At 34.3% G+C, this 16,756-nt stretch overlaps 1 protein-coding gene across 1 annotated transcript in view; it reads left to right on the top strand.

Moving 5' to 3' along the window:
- The window catches only part of LRP1B (LDL receptor related protein 1B), a 527,248-nt gene that overhangs the window by 463,714 nt on the left and 46,778 nt on the right, over positions 1 to 16,756 (top strand). Inside the window, exons 72-80 of the mRNA XM_065638136.1 lie at positions 581 to 703; positions 1,234 to 1,356; positions 1,615 to 1,752; positions 2,249 to 2,383; positions 3,424 to 3,543; positions 5,774 to 6,015; positions 12,243 to 12,466; positions 12,732 to 12,838; positions 16,031 to 16,147. Of these exons, the coding sequence (XP_065494208.1) occupies positions 581 to 703; positions 1,234 to 1,356; positions 1,615 to 1,752; positions 2,249 to 2,383; positions 3,424 to 3,543; positions 5,774 to 6,015; positions 12,243 to 12,466; positions 12,732 to 12,838; positions 16,031 to 16,147 (1,329 nt within the window). The remainder of the gene's footprint in view (positions 1 to 580; positions 704 to 1,233; positions 1,357 to 1,614; positions 1,753 to 2,248; positions 2,384 to 3,423; positions 3,544 to 5,773; positions 6,016 to 12,242; positions 12,467 to 12,731; positions 12,839 to 16,030; positions 16,148 to 16,756) is intronic.

The following is a 16,756-nucleotide window of genomic DNA, read 5'->3' as shown; positions in this document are numbered from 1 at the left end:
TGGCTTTGTCTCTTCTGAACATGATGTGGCTCAGAGTGGGAGTAGGAGGAGGTGGAGGATCAGACATTTATGTGAAGCAAACCTGGACCGAAGTTGCCTTTCACAAGTCTGACTGTCTTTCTGTCGGCTGGTTTGTACCGTTCTCTGACAGCACAAATTACTGATTTACCCAGCCAGGTCTGTTCTGAACGGCAGCATCACCAAAGCAGGTTACAGACAGAGAGGTAGTTTAGGCATCTCCTGGCTAACTGCAAGGGGAATGTACCTAGATGGTGAGTCGTCAGTGTCTTTCTTTGATAACTGCCCTTTCTAATCAGGCCAAATAGGTAATTCCTGGCTAACAGTCATGAAAAGGAAGTGGAAGAAGTGTATGGGCAAGGAAGGGATTTTTAAGATAATATTTCTCTCTGCCTTTCCAACCCTTTCATTTGGGATTTTCTTATTAGTTATACTACTTGTGTCATTCTCTTCAGATAGTGTGTGATAAGTGGTTGTACTGGTTTTATCAAGAACTGACTTTCATTCTTCTGTCTTTCTGTTTTCCTTCTTTCTGGTTTTTTTTTTCTTTTCATCCTCCCAGGGGGAAATATATGTAGAGCTGATGAATTTTTGTGCAACAATTCCCTCTGCAAACTACATTTTTGGGTTTGCGATGGCGAGGATGACTGTGGAGATAACTCTGATGAAGTTGCTGAAATGTGCGGTATGACACTCAATTTTTTCAATGCTCATGTAGTAAAGCAAGAAATTACATGTAACATAGAGAAATGCATAAGGACATGCGCATTTAAGTTTTCTTTGAGTTTTAAAATATTAGCGTGAAATGTGGGATATAGTTTCTGTTCTTATTTCCAGTCATGTAATTTCAGATAACATATAGTGAGAAATTAATAGGAAATGCACAGATAGGAAAAAGTCCCTTCTACGTTGGAATATTGATCATCATTAAATTTGCTACTTCCTTTGTTTTATTTCTGTCATATCTACTGGTTCTCAAACAGAACTGTAATTACGCTTATCATACAAAATAATTTTGTTCCCTAGATGAAGAACTTATATTGTAAACATTTTTGAAGTGTTATTCTATTAGGTACCAGAAGTTAAAATCAAGTACCATTTATATGTCAGGTACAACTGTCTCCCCATGCCTGCTTATTGCTTGGATAAGGAGACATTAAAGAAAGTTCAAGAATACTAGCTGGGTAATAGCCAATTATTTTTTTTAATACACAGTAAAGTTTCCATGCCCTCCAACAAGGCCGTACAGATGTAGAAACAACAGGGTTTGTCTGCGACCCGAGCAGATTTGCAATGAGGTTGATGACTGTGGTGATAACTCGGATGAAGATCACTGCGGTAGGTGATATTACCTTTCAAGGCATTCAGATCAAAGAAAACAACTTGAAGGCAAACTTTGTTACAGAAATCTGCTTGTCCTTCAGTAAAGCTTAACTGGAGGTTAGTAGATCAGAATTTGAAACTGAAAGAAATTAAGCTTGAAATAATTTCCAGTTGCTTAATGCTTCGTGGTCATTCCAATTTGTATGTGTCTAAAATAACCTAAGAATCTTAAATACCGATTTATTTTTCTCTTATTAATTTGTAATTATATAGATAAAATCACATATAAAGCAAGACCATGTAAAAAAGATGAGTTTGCTTGTAATGATAAGAAATGTATTCCAATGGAGCTCCAGTGCGATTGGTTTGATGACTGTGGAGATGGTTCGGATGAGCAAGACTGCAAAATAAGTGAGTTTGGCTGACAAGATATGTTTTTATGATTGTAGCAGAAAAGAAATAATTGAGACTTTCATCCATGCAAAACCTACTGAGCAACACAGAAGTTAATTAAACAAGGGGGTTTTTTAGTTAAAATAAGTTAATTCTATTTGACATACCACAAGACGAAGGCAAATTTTATAGCAATTCAGCTTGTAGTAGTTTTTAAGAGTAGTTCTTGAGTTTTTGAAGTGGTTTAGCTGTATGTTGTTTGCATTTTATTTCATATTTGCAACAAGATAAATTTTACTATTAAATTCCTGTTGTGAAATAAAGTATCTCAATTAAATACTGTCAGTTTATATGCATATGTAGGTAAATAATGTAATGTCATATATTTGTTTAAAATGTACCTGTTACTCTTTAACATGAAGATAAATCTGTTATTTGTTGTTATTTTAGATCTCATTTTTAACAGTTTAAACATATGTTGCCAGCAGTTTTTAGACATTTTGTTTATATTTAGGTGTCACTGAATATACATGTGAAGATAGTGTGAATCCTTGTGGAGATGATGCGTACTGTAATCAAACAAAAACATCCATACTGTGTCAGTGTAAACCTGGATTTCAGAGAAACAGGAGGAATAGACAATGTGAAGGTACAGATCTTTTCCATCATCCCTTGCTAGAAAGTATTAAAAGTCAACTGCAATAGTCAATTTTCTGTGCTGGAGAAAGAGATACGTATTACATACATACATTACATATTGCATGCTTTCTTCCGCAGAGTAAAAACTGTTTCATAGCTATGGGATTAGGAAATCAAGAAAAGAAACTGAAAGGGTTTACAGGATGTGGATTTATGCATTTTACCTGGAGAGGGTAACAAAGATTAACATTGATTGTGAATGTCAAAATTTCCAGGTCAGAGCATTCGATCATTTTATAATTTAAGGGATAAATGGGTGATTTAAGGTCTAGTAGATTATTTAACTGAGCAATTGAGATTGGTGTTTAGATTGATACGTGAGAATATTTTGAGATGCTTAAAGTAACAAAGATGAATAAAACCGTGAATTGAAATTAGAATAAACAGATTGAAAGTAAAATATCTTAGAAAATGTAGTCTTAATATATACAATGCCACACAGGTCAAGGAAAAGAAAAAAAAAAAGGGAAGACATAGTTGTAAGAATGAAAGAGTTGATCAGAAAGATAAATCTGCTTTCCCAAAGAATAGGTTGTGAATTCATTTTCTTACTGGTGAGCAGTAACTTACAGAAAACGTGGAGATCACGTCAGTGGGACTGTCAAAGTGAATAGGTAGTTGCACACAACAACTTCATTGTTCAGCTCTTAAGCAAAAGGTTTACACAGGAGCCTTTTCAGTAAGGGGTGATTGTGTAGTTTTGACTGTAACAGGGGTAGGTATGTTGGAGATCACTGTAATGTACATTTTCGTTCTTAAAGCTGATTTCAAGCTCTGATTATAATAGGTTGATATAAGAAGGATGGAGAAATAATTTGCAGCAGAAATAACAGTAGTGATAATTGCAGGAGGCTTCCTTTTACCGTTGCGAGATATATCAATGCTTACGAGTTCCTTTTGTTCATCTGCATTGTTCCATGATGTTCTGAACATGTTAAATAATAGTGTATTAAACTCCAGGTATATAAATTACCATTCTCTTCCTCCTAGATATCAATGAGTGTATGGTATTTGGTGCCTGCTCCCAGCATTGCAATAATATTAAGGGGTCATACAAATGCGCATGCGAAAAAAATTATAAGGAGAGGAATAACAGTTGCATAGCAAAAGGTAAGGCTATAAAAATCGAAATAGACTGGCAGTACGAAATCATTTGTCATGTGCATGGTTGGCAACACAAATGTGTTCCATATACAGTTTATTTTTAGATAAATGTTTCTTGAATAGTGCACAGAAATAATTCCCCAAACTACTCAGATTTACCTTTCATTCCCTTTAGCAGGAAATTCTTATCACTTCCATGTAAATGAACGCACTTAATATGAAAGTCCATTTCCCGCTCCAGCTTTCTCTATTTACAAACAGAGACACACAAATAAGAAAAACAGAGATTGTCTATTAAGTAGCGTGTAAGCATTCTGGTGAAGCTATAGAAGCTTGAGGGAAGAATTAACTCTTTCATAGAAGCATGTTTTAGACCTCTAGGAAAAAATTAAGTAATATTTGGAGTTAACATGTTTTGCTTTGTCTTGTTGAGAAATCTTAGGTAAGTCATTTAAGTGGAGTTTTTCTTAGTTACCTAAGAATATACTTCTCATATAAATCAGCTGCCTAGATCATGGTCCAGTGAAGGTAAAGAAATATGCACGTATAGATGTTATTTCTGTCTTTTGTAAGGCAGAAGTATTGCACAAAGTGGAGGTAATAGTTAAGGCTGGGTACAGCGTAACTTTGAAATCATTTTAGAAGTGAAACAAGCAATAATCCATCTGCCTGAGTGAAGTTAACACAATGTTTATGTTTCTGTATGTGAATAACGGAAAGTATGATCCCAGCATCTCACCCGTGATTTAGTGAGATTTTAGTGTGAATTCGACTTACACCTACACTTGGAGTCTTCGGTGCAGACCCAGGGTTGAAGTTGGAAAGTGTGGCTCCTTCTGCATCTCTGTGCATATCTGGTGCACAAGAACGAGCAGTACCCGATCTGAACCCTATGGCCGGCAGGCACATGTTGTGGACATACGTCCTAGAACCATAACGGCTTCTATCATGTTGATCTCAATTCTTGCTTCTTTGTAGCACATCAGTCAGTAACGCAGGTACACGTGTGCTGGATAGCTAGATGGTGATAGTCGAGTATCTACACGTTTCTTTCGTATTTTCTTGAAGCAAAAAGATCATATTAATGACTCATTAGTAATGTCCTCTATAAGTAATGTGGACTTTATCAAGATTTAGCATCATTACCTATTACTGAAGAAGCAATCAGATTGTGACATGGGAAAGAACAAGGTTCCGAATTGTGGGTAGTGGCTTGTTATTATAGAAACATCGGCACAATTCTGAGGGCTTATAATTTAAAAATGTGGGAATTGTTATTCTACATCTGAATTTTCCACAAGCTTCGTTGCCATTGTAATACAGTTAATGGTTCCTTCTTTCCTCATTGATATGTGCTTTAATGGAACTCCTCTTTCTTCGTGTATTTAGCAGGAGTGAGGGAACAAATCATTTTTGGTATTTCATACTCATAAGGAGGAAATGTAATGGACAGATGCTATTTTAAGTTGGTTCTCTATGAAAAAATGTGATATAAATTGGAAATTTAAACAATTTCAAGTGCCTTCTAATGTATCCAGCAAATCTGAAACTTTCTCAGAACTTAATGAATAGATACCAGAGACATTTTCTTATAAATAACATATTTTACAACTTTTTAATCAAGATGGTAACTAGGTATCCATAAGTATCACCCGTTCACAGGTATCCATAAATGTTAACTATCTGAAATGCGGAGATAGAAGGCACAACTGCACATGTTCTGTAGCAGCTTTGGTCTAGTTTGCTCATGTTGCAATTTCAAATCTTCGCTGCCTTCAATAAAAATAGGATCATTCAACTTCTAATTTCCAATTAAGCAATTTGAAATAATGCATTTTGGCAGTTTGCGTTCCTTGAGTATATACATTTAGGACCCTCTAGACACAACACACATATAAAAATATGCACAGCGATTCATATGGCTTTAATACATAATCTATTTTTATATACTCCTTAAAGTTTTCAAATTCTTCTATTACGTACTCCGGAATTATAGTCCCATGTGTCATAATGTGAGCTTGGGGAGGATTGAAGTAATATATATTGGTATCAGAGCATGAAGAGTTGCATTTATTGCCTGGAGTATGAGTGTTTTTGCAGTCTTCAACAATCAGAAAACAATTTCAGCATAAGAAATTATATCAGATAAACAACGAAAAGCTACTTGAGTGAAAAATGCTGATTTTTGCATTAGTTGACATTTACCTTATTTTTGTTTCATTATAATAATCCCTAGGCTCTGAAGATCAAGTTCTCTATGTTGCTAATGACACTGACATCCTGGGTTTTGCATATCCATTCAACTACAGTGATGTTCATCATCAAGTATCACATATCGAACATAATTCAAGGATAACTGGATTGGATGCATATTTTCAAGGGGACATGATTGTTTGGAGCACTCAATTTAATCCAGGAGGGATTTTCTACAGAAAACTTCATGACAGAGAGAGAAGGCAAAGTAACAGTGGCTTGATAGTAAGTGAGCAAAATTAAAGATTATATGATCCAAGTTTCTTTCAAGATGCTTTTCTATTCTGATTGTCTATAATGTGCTGATTTAGTAAATTAAAAGTTCTATCTGGTAATGATTTTGCTCAAATGGTGTGTATGTCTATTAATGCCTTTCCATTCAAGGCTGTGGCAGACTTGGTTGAGTGTCTACGAGTTTAAAATTATAGTATTTTAAAAAGTTTTCCACAGAGAAATAAGCAGTATGCTAGAGGCTTGGAAAGACTGTGTACTATGAAGATTTTTTTATTTTAAGAGATAAAAGTTTAAGAGAGGATATAATAGACATATATAAGCAACACGTAGTTTAAAGTAAAGCATGAACTTCAAATACTTGCAAAATAGGAAGTGTAGGTAGGCCAAAGACCGGCCCAGTTTCTGTAATGACCATGTAAACAGTAATATTAGCAATGCCCTGACAAAGATTTTAAAATTAGAATAATAAATATTTATTCCTCCGTATGTTGAACTGCATGGTATCTTCTTTTGGATAAGCATAAATGTCATTTTGCACTTGACAACAGAAACGTGGATTTTTATAACCTTAGGTAATTTCAAGTGATCTTTGCTTGAAAATAAAAGCAGTTTGATTGTCATTTTGCCTAATATATTTCTACAAAATTCTCAAGGAATTGTTAGTGCTGAAGATAACAATGTGATCTTTACATTACATGCTGTAAATTTAGATATTTTTTTTTTTCTTTTTATTAAATGTAATGGCTGAGGAGAGTTTTTTGTGTTTTCTTGGCCAGTAATAAATCAGGTTAGAAATAACAGCTCTCTGGCTGTTTCCTTAAACTTTGGAGAGGTAACAAGGATGACCTTACCTCACATGAATGCTTTTATATACCCAGTAGAATAAACAGCCTTAGCAACAGTAGACTCATCTTTCATTTATCATTCAACTCTTACACATCTGTGACCACTTCTAAGTACCTTTCATCCAAGGATACTTCCTTTGCAAACGAGTGACATTCCTGACCTTTGATGCCAGCAGGGCAAAAAGCCTGGGGATGTAGACACCGATGGACACTAAACATGCCTTGTGCCTGTCATGGCATATATATGGGAAAAGGTGTTAAAAAACACCGCTTCCATCTGTGCCGCAGAAGGGAGTCATCTAGATTTTGTTGACAGAAAGTGTATGTAAAGTAGATCTAAAGTAGAAAATTATTCCTAGCATTTCTACTAGGTCAAGTATGTCGTCTGAGTTTTGGGGAAGGATACTTTGAGAACCAAAGTATGTATTGAAGATACGGAGTCATTCTTCTGTGACATTTTTCTCATTGAAATGTGGCAGATAACCTGTGCCTACGAAATCCCGATAGACACATCTCTGTACCATCATTACAAAATAACAAATCTGTAAAGTCTTGGTAATTTAAAGTATGGGGGCTTTTTTGTTGTAATTTATTTATTTTATTTCTTTTTGGTTAATATGCAGATGCCTTCTGTAAGGAGTAAGTGTAGTCCGCTGACCCACAACATCTCTCATGGATATATACATTCTTACAGGTCCATAAAACTGAATATAAGCTTCCTTGACACCTCTTCATAGTCCAGGGTTGAAAATTTCCTAGCTGATTTGATGTTGTCTCCCTATTTCAACTAAAATGATAAAATGTTATTAGAATTACTGTTATTTTTTCTGAAGTACTGAAGTATTTTTCCCTTCTCGTATCTCTGTTTCACCTTTATGCAACAATACTTTCTAGTCACTTCCTCTTAATTCAAGATTGTTGAAAAAATTATATTTTTCTTTATACATCATTTTCCTCTCACTCTTCAGTGCAGGTCAGTGCTCATGAAGATGCTTGAGTCAAGCCTTACAAAGCTATTTTATAAATCTGTATGTGGAAAATGCACAGATTGTATCTGAATATATCTCGGACACATTTCATTTATATTTGTAAAGCGTTTACTTCTTACTGTGCTAAACTGTTCAGAATATTTTCCCAGCATTACCTCATTAATACTCAAATATTATTGCCTTATATGTAACTGGTGAGTAGGTTAATTGGTTTTATAGTGTTGCTTTAATATTGTCATTTAAATTTAGTTTTGAAAAGCTTGAGAATTCCTTAATTTTGACCGAAGTTTTTTAATGGATAAGTTTTCGAAGGTTACATTATAAGTTTTGTATCTAGACTTTGATATGTAAATCAAGACAGTAAACTTGAACAAAGTCACCTGCATTTTCAGGTAATTACATTAATGCAAAAATCCTTCTCAAATAAAATTGCTCCATGGAATTAGCATATCAAGAGCCTTCCTCAGAGAATAGTGTTAAGTATCTCTTGTATTTTTCTGCAAAAGGGGTTTTAAGCTTGGTACAGATTGAAGCATTAAAGGAAATAGTAAATATCAACTCTTCAGAGTTTATTGACAGATGCAGAAGAGGATTGCTTTCTATTGAGTTGAGACCGTGTAAGTGAATTGGTGATAACTGGGCCAGCTGTTTACTGGCATAATCCTTTGAGAGCGATGTAGAAGATATCTGAGGTGAATATTCAACACAGAGCGACTTGCCACTCAAACTCGTGTTTTTCATGGAAGAGGAAACAAAGCTGAACATTTAAAATAGTTGTACCGTATAACAAGAAGAAAAAACCCACGGGTTTTATGAGTATATTTGCAGCTTGCTCCAGCCCCACTTTTCTGAGAGCTTAACAAGGATCCTTAACCACTTGTGTGATATATCCAGGAATATACTTCCAGTGTTTGCCCCAGGGCCCAGTGAAATTCAGTGTTTCACTGTGAATGGAAACAATTTCTAGATGGTTTTCTTTAAATATGCCTTTTTTGCAACAATGTCTGTAATTTACTAAAAATATGAGGTTTCATATTTGAAAACCATGCCTTGTAAGAGATGACCAAACTCTTACAATTTCTACAAACCTCAGCTAAAAGAGATCATAGCCTAAATGTGTTCTGTTAATACATGCTATATGAATTAGGTAGACAATTTAGTATTTAACTGATGTTGTAAACACTAATTTGTAATCTATTAAATGTGTGGTTTACAAACTTTTTCCAGCTTACTCTTAGAAATGTTTTGTGTCACTCCCCTGTTCTGTTAATCTAACCAACCTGGGTATTTTTTGCCTCATGCTGTGTTAATTATAGAAAATATATTTTCAAAGGGCAAAGGGTTATTATTTTTAAGCATTTCCTGCTCAGATCCAAACTTTGGAATGTCTAGATACACCCTATGATTCCATTATCACAGGAGAGCTCCTGTATAGTGCTCGGTCATGATAACAGGTATTCAGGCCCAGGAATATTTAAGGAACATCTGCACTGCTCCTTTCAGCCGTTCACTTATTTAAACATTACGCTTCCAAAAGGTTTTACACTTCTTTTTTAGTTGCTTTTATCGTAAAAATGTTTTTACTGTTCTTAAACATAATAGCATTATGTTTTTTACCTGAAAACTGTAGCTCTGTATGGATGAGGTTTAGTTACGTACTTAGGAGACCCTCTCTGTCTCAGTCATCTAGCCGGAATTTTTAAATGTTCCTACTTATGTAATACAAACGATGGTTTGGTGAACCATTGCACCTACTGGGGTGCTCATCTGTCAATGAAAAATTTCTGTTTCAGCGAGTAAAAGTCTAGAAGTCTTCTAGTATTTTTGTTTCTCATTTATTTTTACTGTTATAATAATATATCATTAGACAATGTATTATTTTTAATGAAGGTATTTTAAGGAACACCAAATCATTGGTTTACAGTATTCCACAGCAATGTTAGACCAAAACCCTCTGCAAAGTAAATAGAGAAAATATTGTTTCCCCTGTGCTTATGATATAAATGAGATTTGTAATTTAGCCTTCCTGTGTTAAAATGCTGTGCATTGCAAGGTGATGGGTGCCTGCTGTGCATTTGTAACATATTTTCTCCAAACTCAACTCTAGGGATTGAAAATTTTTCTGAAATCTACCGTTATATCAAAATGATTTCCAAATCCAAGTTGTTATTGCAGCTTTTATTTTCTTTCTTTTTTTCTTTTTTTTTTTTTTTTAATTGTGTGTGGTGTGTTTGATTTTTGGGTTTTTTTTAATGTGGTGGTGCCAATGCTTTTTGTTTGTTTGGGTTTTTTTTTTTAATTCTTAACCTTTAAAACAAATTTTACAACAGGCAGCTGTTCTGATCAGAAGTTGGCAGCTGACATGGTCAGTAGTTGTGCAGAAACTGTCACGCTATAGAAAGCGATTATGCCTCAAAGCTCATTTTTTCTAGTAAGTTGTACATATTTAGCATCAAAGTGAGCTAAAATAACTGTAGAAAATATTAATGTGATTTTGTTCCTGTATTTTCATGCTTATTCTGTATGCAAAATAATTCTTAAAAATTAACATAATCCAAATAAGCTATCAGTATGAGGAGGTGCATAAGACATCAGAAATATGATGTAGCTAGGCTGGAACTCAATGAACATGAGAATTACATGGCCATGGCATCTGCTAGTGGTTTTTATTCTCTTTTTTTATCTCTCACACTGCACAGCTGTTTTCCCTTTCTTCTGGTTATGTCCTTGTGTATTTGATCTTTAATATGGTGGAATTTCACTTCTCCTCTATAGTTGAGAAGAATTAAAAGAAGTTTGGATTAAAAAACCAGTGATGCCTATCAGCAAATACCCACATTTTTGGGTATCATGTCCTTTACATGAATGTTGCTTGGATAATGTAACAAAGAAAAAAAAGGTTGTTGCATGCAAAAGCTACTTTTCTTGGAGGGAAAAAAAAAAGTTTAATTTTGTGTAATTTATGGAAGCATATGCTGCCAATATTATCATTTTATAACAAAGAATTAGGATACGTTATTTTGTTTAACTTTAAAAAAATTACTATCACCTGGTTTTAAAGAAGTACTGTTTTGTAAATGCAGTGATTGATTTTGCTGCTCTAATACTCGTCAAAATAGAAAGTCAGGGTTCTGTATATCTTTAGAACATGCATTCCATGACATTTTTGCAGAATTGAAGGTTTATGAACAATGAATTATCTAAATTCACCCTTACAGTCCTATTATTTCACCTAGAGAACGAAATGACCTTTATTTTATGATGAAAATAGTCTACAAATGTCTTGTGGTATTAGGGAACTCAGACACCTGAGGAAAACAAGTTATTTTAGCATTTTCTTTCCTGATTTTTAGTTACGTAGTTCTGTTACTGCATTTGTCGAAGAACAGAGGGGTTTTTTTCATAATTTAACTTGCTATCATTATAGGTAAACATGCAAACAATAGTATATGTATTTAGCTCATGCAAATCTTGAATTTTTGCATGATATGCTAAATTAAGGTAAGAAATAGTTGAGTAGCCCTTTTTACAAATATTAATCCTTTCTGCACGCATTACAGTAAAATTTAGCGAAACTTTTTCATATATGTCTCCTATATGCAATGTGAACTTCTATCCCTAGGACCATTTTTGGGGATCTAGGCCTAGAAGAAAACTGTGAAATCATAGTAGAGATATTATAGTTTATAATTTTGAACTTGTAATCAGACAAGCCTCATATATATGAAGCTGAATATTGCACAAATTCTGGTTTTAATCAGTGATACAACACAGTAGCAGGTGACAGCATGGGATGAGCAACACTGAACATTTCCTTACTATTGCATACTAGTGTTGGTCAGAATACAGTGGCGATTTTATGTATTTTTCTAAATGCAGTGACTTTATTTATCCTTGGCAGACTGCAGAGCAGCCATAAAAATCTGGATGGTCTCAAGCACTGTTTTCAGTGAGGGCTTTGGGATGGGCCATCACACCATAGTTCTGTGTATTCTGCATAGAGTATAAGAGCTGTATAATCTTGACTCTTCCTTCTCCTTTCCCTTTTAATTACAGTGTGTAACATTTGTTTGCTTCAGTATCAATAGTTGAAGTAGTTCATGCCTAAGTGCCTTTTTTTTAACGTAGGTAACCTTAGGCTTGAATTTTGAAGCACTGACTTGTTCTTCTACATTGAATAGAACTGTCAGCAGATCAGTTAGAGTTTACCACCTACAGGTGGAATTTGTCTTCCCAATGCAGTCTTTTTACATGTTTCACTGTATTAAAGGTGAAAGTTACTTAACTGTAAAAAGTTACATAAATGATCTGTGGAGAAAGTTGCATAAATCTGCTATGAAAGATCATTTCCATAGAATCTAACTTGAACATCTGTTCCTTTTAGTGTCCAGAATTCAAAAGACCAAGAGGCATTGCTGTTGACTGGGTTGCTGGAAATATTTACTGGACTGATCATTCCAGGATGCACTGGTTCAGCTACTATACAACTCATTGGACTAGTCTGAGATACTCCATTAATGTAGGTCAATTGAACGGACCAAACTGTACACGACTCCTTACAAGCATGGCAGGAGAACCATATGCAATTGCTGTAAATCCTAAAAAGGGGTGTGTATGTTTCGACATTACTCTGTTTTGGTAATTCAAACAAAAATACAAAGTAGAGTAAGAGAAATAAAATTATATCTACAAATGTCTATACTTTTTCCAAGTCATTTACTTAACTTTCCTGCTCACTTTACCTGCATGTAAATCAGGATCAGTTATATCCCATCTTTCATGCAGGCTGAAAGCCCCATAATAATTTAATCTGCGAAGTGTTTTGAGGTTCTGTATAGGCATCCAGCTTATGTTTTATGTTTAATATTTTTAGGATGATGTACTGGACGGTTATTGGAGATCGCTCTCATATAGAGGAATCATCTATGGATGGTACTCTGAGAAGGATATTGGTTCAAAAGAATTTACAAAGACCTACAGGTATACAGCTTATCCATTTTTCCTCAGTATAGATTTGTCAGCTGAATTCCAGTTTCTCAGTTTGGAAAACAAAAAAAAAGTACTTAAAAAATATGTATTCTGGTTATTCATATGCATTCACTAAACAAAATTCTTAGTTCTGTTTTCAAATGATACGTCTTAATTTGACTTCTGTACAAAGCTTAACATGATAATTTGACAAAGCAGTACAAAAGGCCTATATATAATCAGTTAAAATATGATTTGTCCAATAACACTGAACAAGCAAAATCAATTAAGGGAACACCAGTTAGTGATTTTTTAAGAACACGTATGAAATCTCACAGCCTAATCTAGTTACTTTGCTTAATACACTGCAAAATAGTGTAAAAAAAGGTTTAGGTATTCAAAGAAGCAACAACTTAATTATCTCAGTATTTTACAGAGCTATTTTGAAGCTTGACAGTACATGGGGAGGTCTTATGAATTACCATTAAGACTCCATTGCCAGGATAAAAGTAATTTTTATGACAAAAGAAATTGTAAATCCGGAATGAAATGTGTCTCTCTTAAATAGCAGCATCCTGTCTTGAAACCACAAATGATTTGTTTATGACCCATTTTCTCATGCAGTGTTTGATGTTCCTCCAGGCTTACAGTGATGATTTGTTATTATTGCATTGCAAATTAGGGGTTGTCCAACTTTGGTACACGTATCTATTGAAACAGAGGCTTCTTCCAAGAGAATGCTGTCTCAATATCTGAGTGTCTCAGAATCTGCCGCTATCGCTGACACAAGTAATGATATTTTAAGAGGTTGTTAAGTCCCACACTGAGGTGGGCTTACGGTGCTGTGTATGCAGATTTACACTCATCTCTTATAGGGATCCCTCTTCGTTGACATGATTAGATTGAAATATAGCAACTGAAGCAATTATATATGTGGTAAGGAAAGCTTTGAGGAGAGGAAGATAATAATAAAATGGAGATAATAATAAATACATAGTAAACAGTAAATTCAGTAACACGCTTCTAATTATTCAGACCGAAAGAGAACAGATATCAGAGTTCTTTCATATTCTTTGCTGAACTTCTTACGTAAAACATGGTGAACATACTGGATATACAAATAATCAGATTTAGTTCTAATTGCCCGAATTATGCTTTTTTGTCTCTTATTGTCAGTCTGTCTGCCAGGTTTATGTCCTATTCAGCCAGTCACCACTTCATTGGTCATTAAAGGGCTTTTAAACCCTTTTTTTTCCCCCATCAGTATTAGATTATTGAATTCATTGAATTTTATAGGTAATAATGGTATCAAACTTAGCTGAAAATGCAAGGATTTACTTCTTCCCTGACCAGAAGCAGAACTGCAAGAGCTGTTCTTAATAAAATTTTCCTTGATATATTGTATATAGAAAAGTTTCATATAAACATTTAACCAGACCTCTGTCTCCTTACAAGGATATGAATCGAATGAAAATTAAGAAAATTAGCAGAATTACCAATAACAAGAGGGAATTGCCCAAATGCCTTGCCACAATATTGCATTTTCCTTTACATGCTGCCTGAAAACACTTCTATGGCATCTTTCTGTGCTTCTCTTCCTTTGCCTCATGCTAGAAAGTAGACAACTTTGGGATCTTTTAATTTTTTGCCAGGTATTTCATACAGATCCATGTCTTTTTAGAGGAAATGCAAAAAAAGACTCTGAGCCATTTTTTCCTATTTCCTCCCACATGAGGCTTTATGACTGTTCTTTAGATGAAGTTTAAGATTTTACTGAACATCTGTGTTCACTGCTTTTAAATGTATTACTAAATATACCTTTCCTATTTCAAGTAAAGGAGAGTGAGAGTTTGAGCATTTGGGCTTGACTTCACAGGATTTGCATACAAATGACTATCACAGGAGTGCTATATGTATAAAACAAAACCAAGTACCTTTTTACATCATGTTATCTCTGATACCACGAAAGATACATTGAGAATGTAATTTATTTATTATTTGTTGTTTAAATATTCTTATTAAAATGCAAATAATTTAAAACTGGAGACTGGGGACTGCTGCTAAAATATTCCCCCTTTCAGGCACCACATATCACACAAGGTTGACACATTGTGATTATATTTTACCAGAATTCATTCTCTTTAGCTGTATGCCTGCACCCCAGTGTTTCTTTTAAGGAAGTTCTTTTCTTTAATGGAATTGCAAATGTAAACATATTTCATTGGTCTGTGCGTCAGACTTCCTCCACTTCCTCTCATCTATCTGTAGCTGATTAATTTATGACCTTAAGAGGAGAATTTTTTCTGTTATGTATAATTTCGTTTGATGTATTTTTTTCTGACTTACCTACTTACATAAATAGGAAGAAAAATACTTTTCCCCATTCTTATTAAAAACACACCACAACTTCAAAAGCTCAGAGTTAAATTATTTTATGGTTCAAATATTTTTTCAGGCTGAAGATTTTGACATGACCTAAAATGACATATTAATAATTTAATCGTCCTGTAGTGAAACATGTACTGCTTGATTTAACTATTTAGTTATTGCCTGCAGGCTGGGTAGTCACAATGTTATCTATCTCGTATTCCCATTTGTGCTCTCAGTCACTCACTTGTGCTTTCTTTTCATATATATGCAAATATATACATGTGTCAATGTTGCTGTTTAAGTCTTGCAACACTACTTTAAAATAATCTGATTTTTAATTCTGTGATGATTACTACATGTGAAGTATTGGTGATTAAAAAAAAAAGAACACAGTTATATTCTTGTAGAAACAGGATCGCTCGGGAAGACTTTCTGAAATCTGAATGCCCTGTTTTTAACACTTGGTCACGCTGGTGCCACTGCTTAGAAATCTATTGACATAATCGATTTTTTTGTTGGTAGAGCAAATTAAGGGATTAGATTCTATAGTTAATTCCCACCTGGTATATATCCCTACCTGCTGAGGATAATGGGTTTGAAAAGGTACTGACCTTGGAAGAGTAAGTTTAAGAAAGTGAAAAACCACATTTGTCTCAAGGGGAAGGTTTAAGCAGAATGTTTTATATTTTATTCTCCTTGGTTTCCAGTCTTGTGTTTTCGTTGTCACCATATTTTGTGTACACAAGAATAGAGATGGTATTAAATTGTACAGTAAAATGAAAAGATTATTTTTTTTCAGGTTTTATATACATTTGAACTTTATTTTCTTTGTAGGTCTCGTAGTTGATCAGTTCAGTCAGCGCTTGTTCTGGGCGGATTTTGAATTATCTGTTATTGGCAGCGTTCTTTTTGATGGTTCCAATTCAGTTGTGTCTGTGAGCACTAAACAAGGTACGAAGAGCTTTTCTATAACATGTTTTCTATTTTAGTTTATTTGGCTGAAGCTTCGCTATTCAGAGAAACTACGTAAGCAAAAAGCAGTGATTATTAACTAATATTCATTGCTTTGTTTGATATTACTTCAGATATTATCTAAACAAACAGATATTTAAGCTTCAAGATAATCTGATAAAGCTACTTTAGGGGAACAAAGATTCAGTGATATGCACAAATCTCCAAGATCATTATCTAATAATTAGCTTAGGTATTATCAAATAACATTGTGATTAATGTTTATGCTTGGCCTTATTTGGACTACCTTGAGTAGTTAGAAATTAGAGCTGTCTGCACAGCCCAGGAATTGTATGGCTTCTAGAACAGTTGACCTGAATCAATTTGGGGAAAAATAATGGGTTTGGCTTTCAGGTCAGTAAGTAATCACAGAATTCTGCTAACAGAATGTGAATGAGGAAAGTTCCTTTCATAAGAAAAGAGATTGTGGTTAAGCTAACTTTGTTTTTGTGGAATCGTGTGTTGGCTCTTTAACAATTTGATAATGTATGTAGCAATTTATGAGATGTGAGTAGAAAATAGAGGAAACATTAAATATTTGAAAGCAGG

Source organism: Caloenas nicobarica, chromosome 6 (genome assembly GCF_036013445.1).
Source record: "Caloenas nicobarica isolate bCalNic1 chromosome 6, bCalNic1.hap1, whole genome shotgun sequence".
Lineage (NCBI taxonomy): Eukaryota > Metazoa > Chordata > Aves > Columbiformes > Columbidae > Caloenas > Caloenas nicobarica.
Note: the sequence above shows the minus strand (reverse complement) of the source record. Positions and strands in the feature narration are given on the sequence as shown.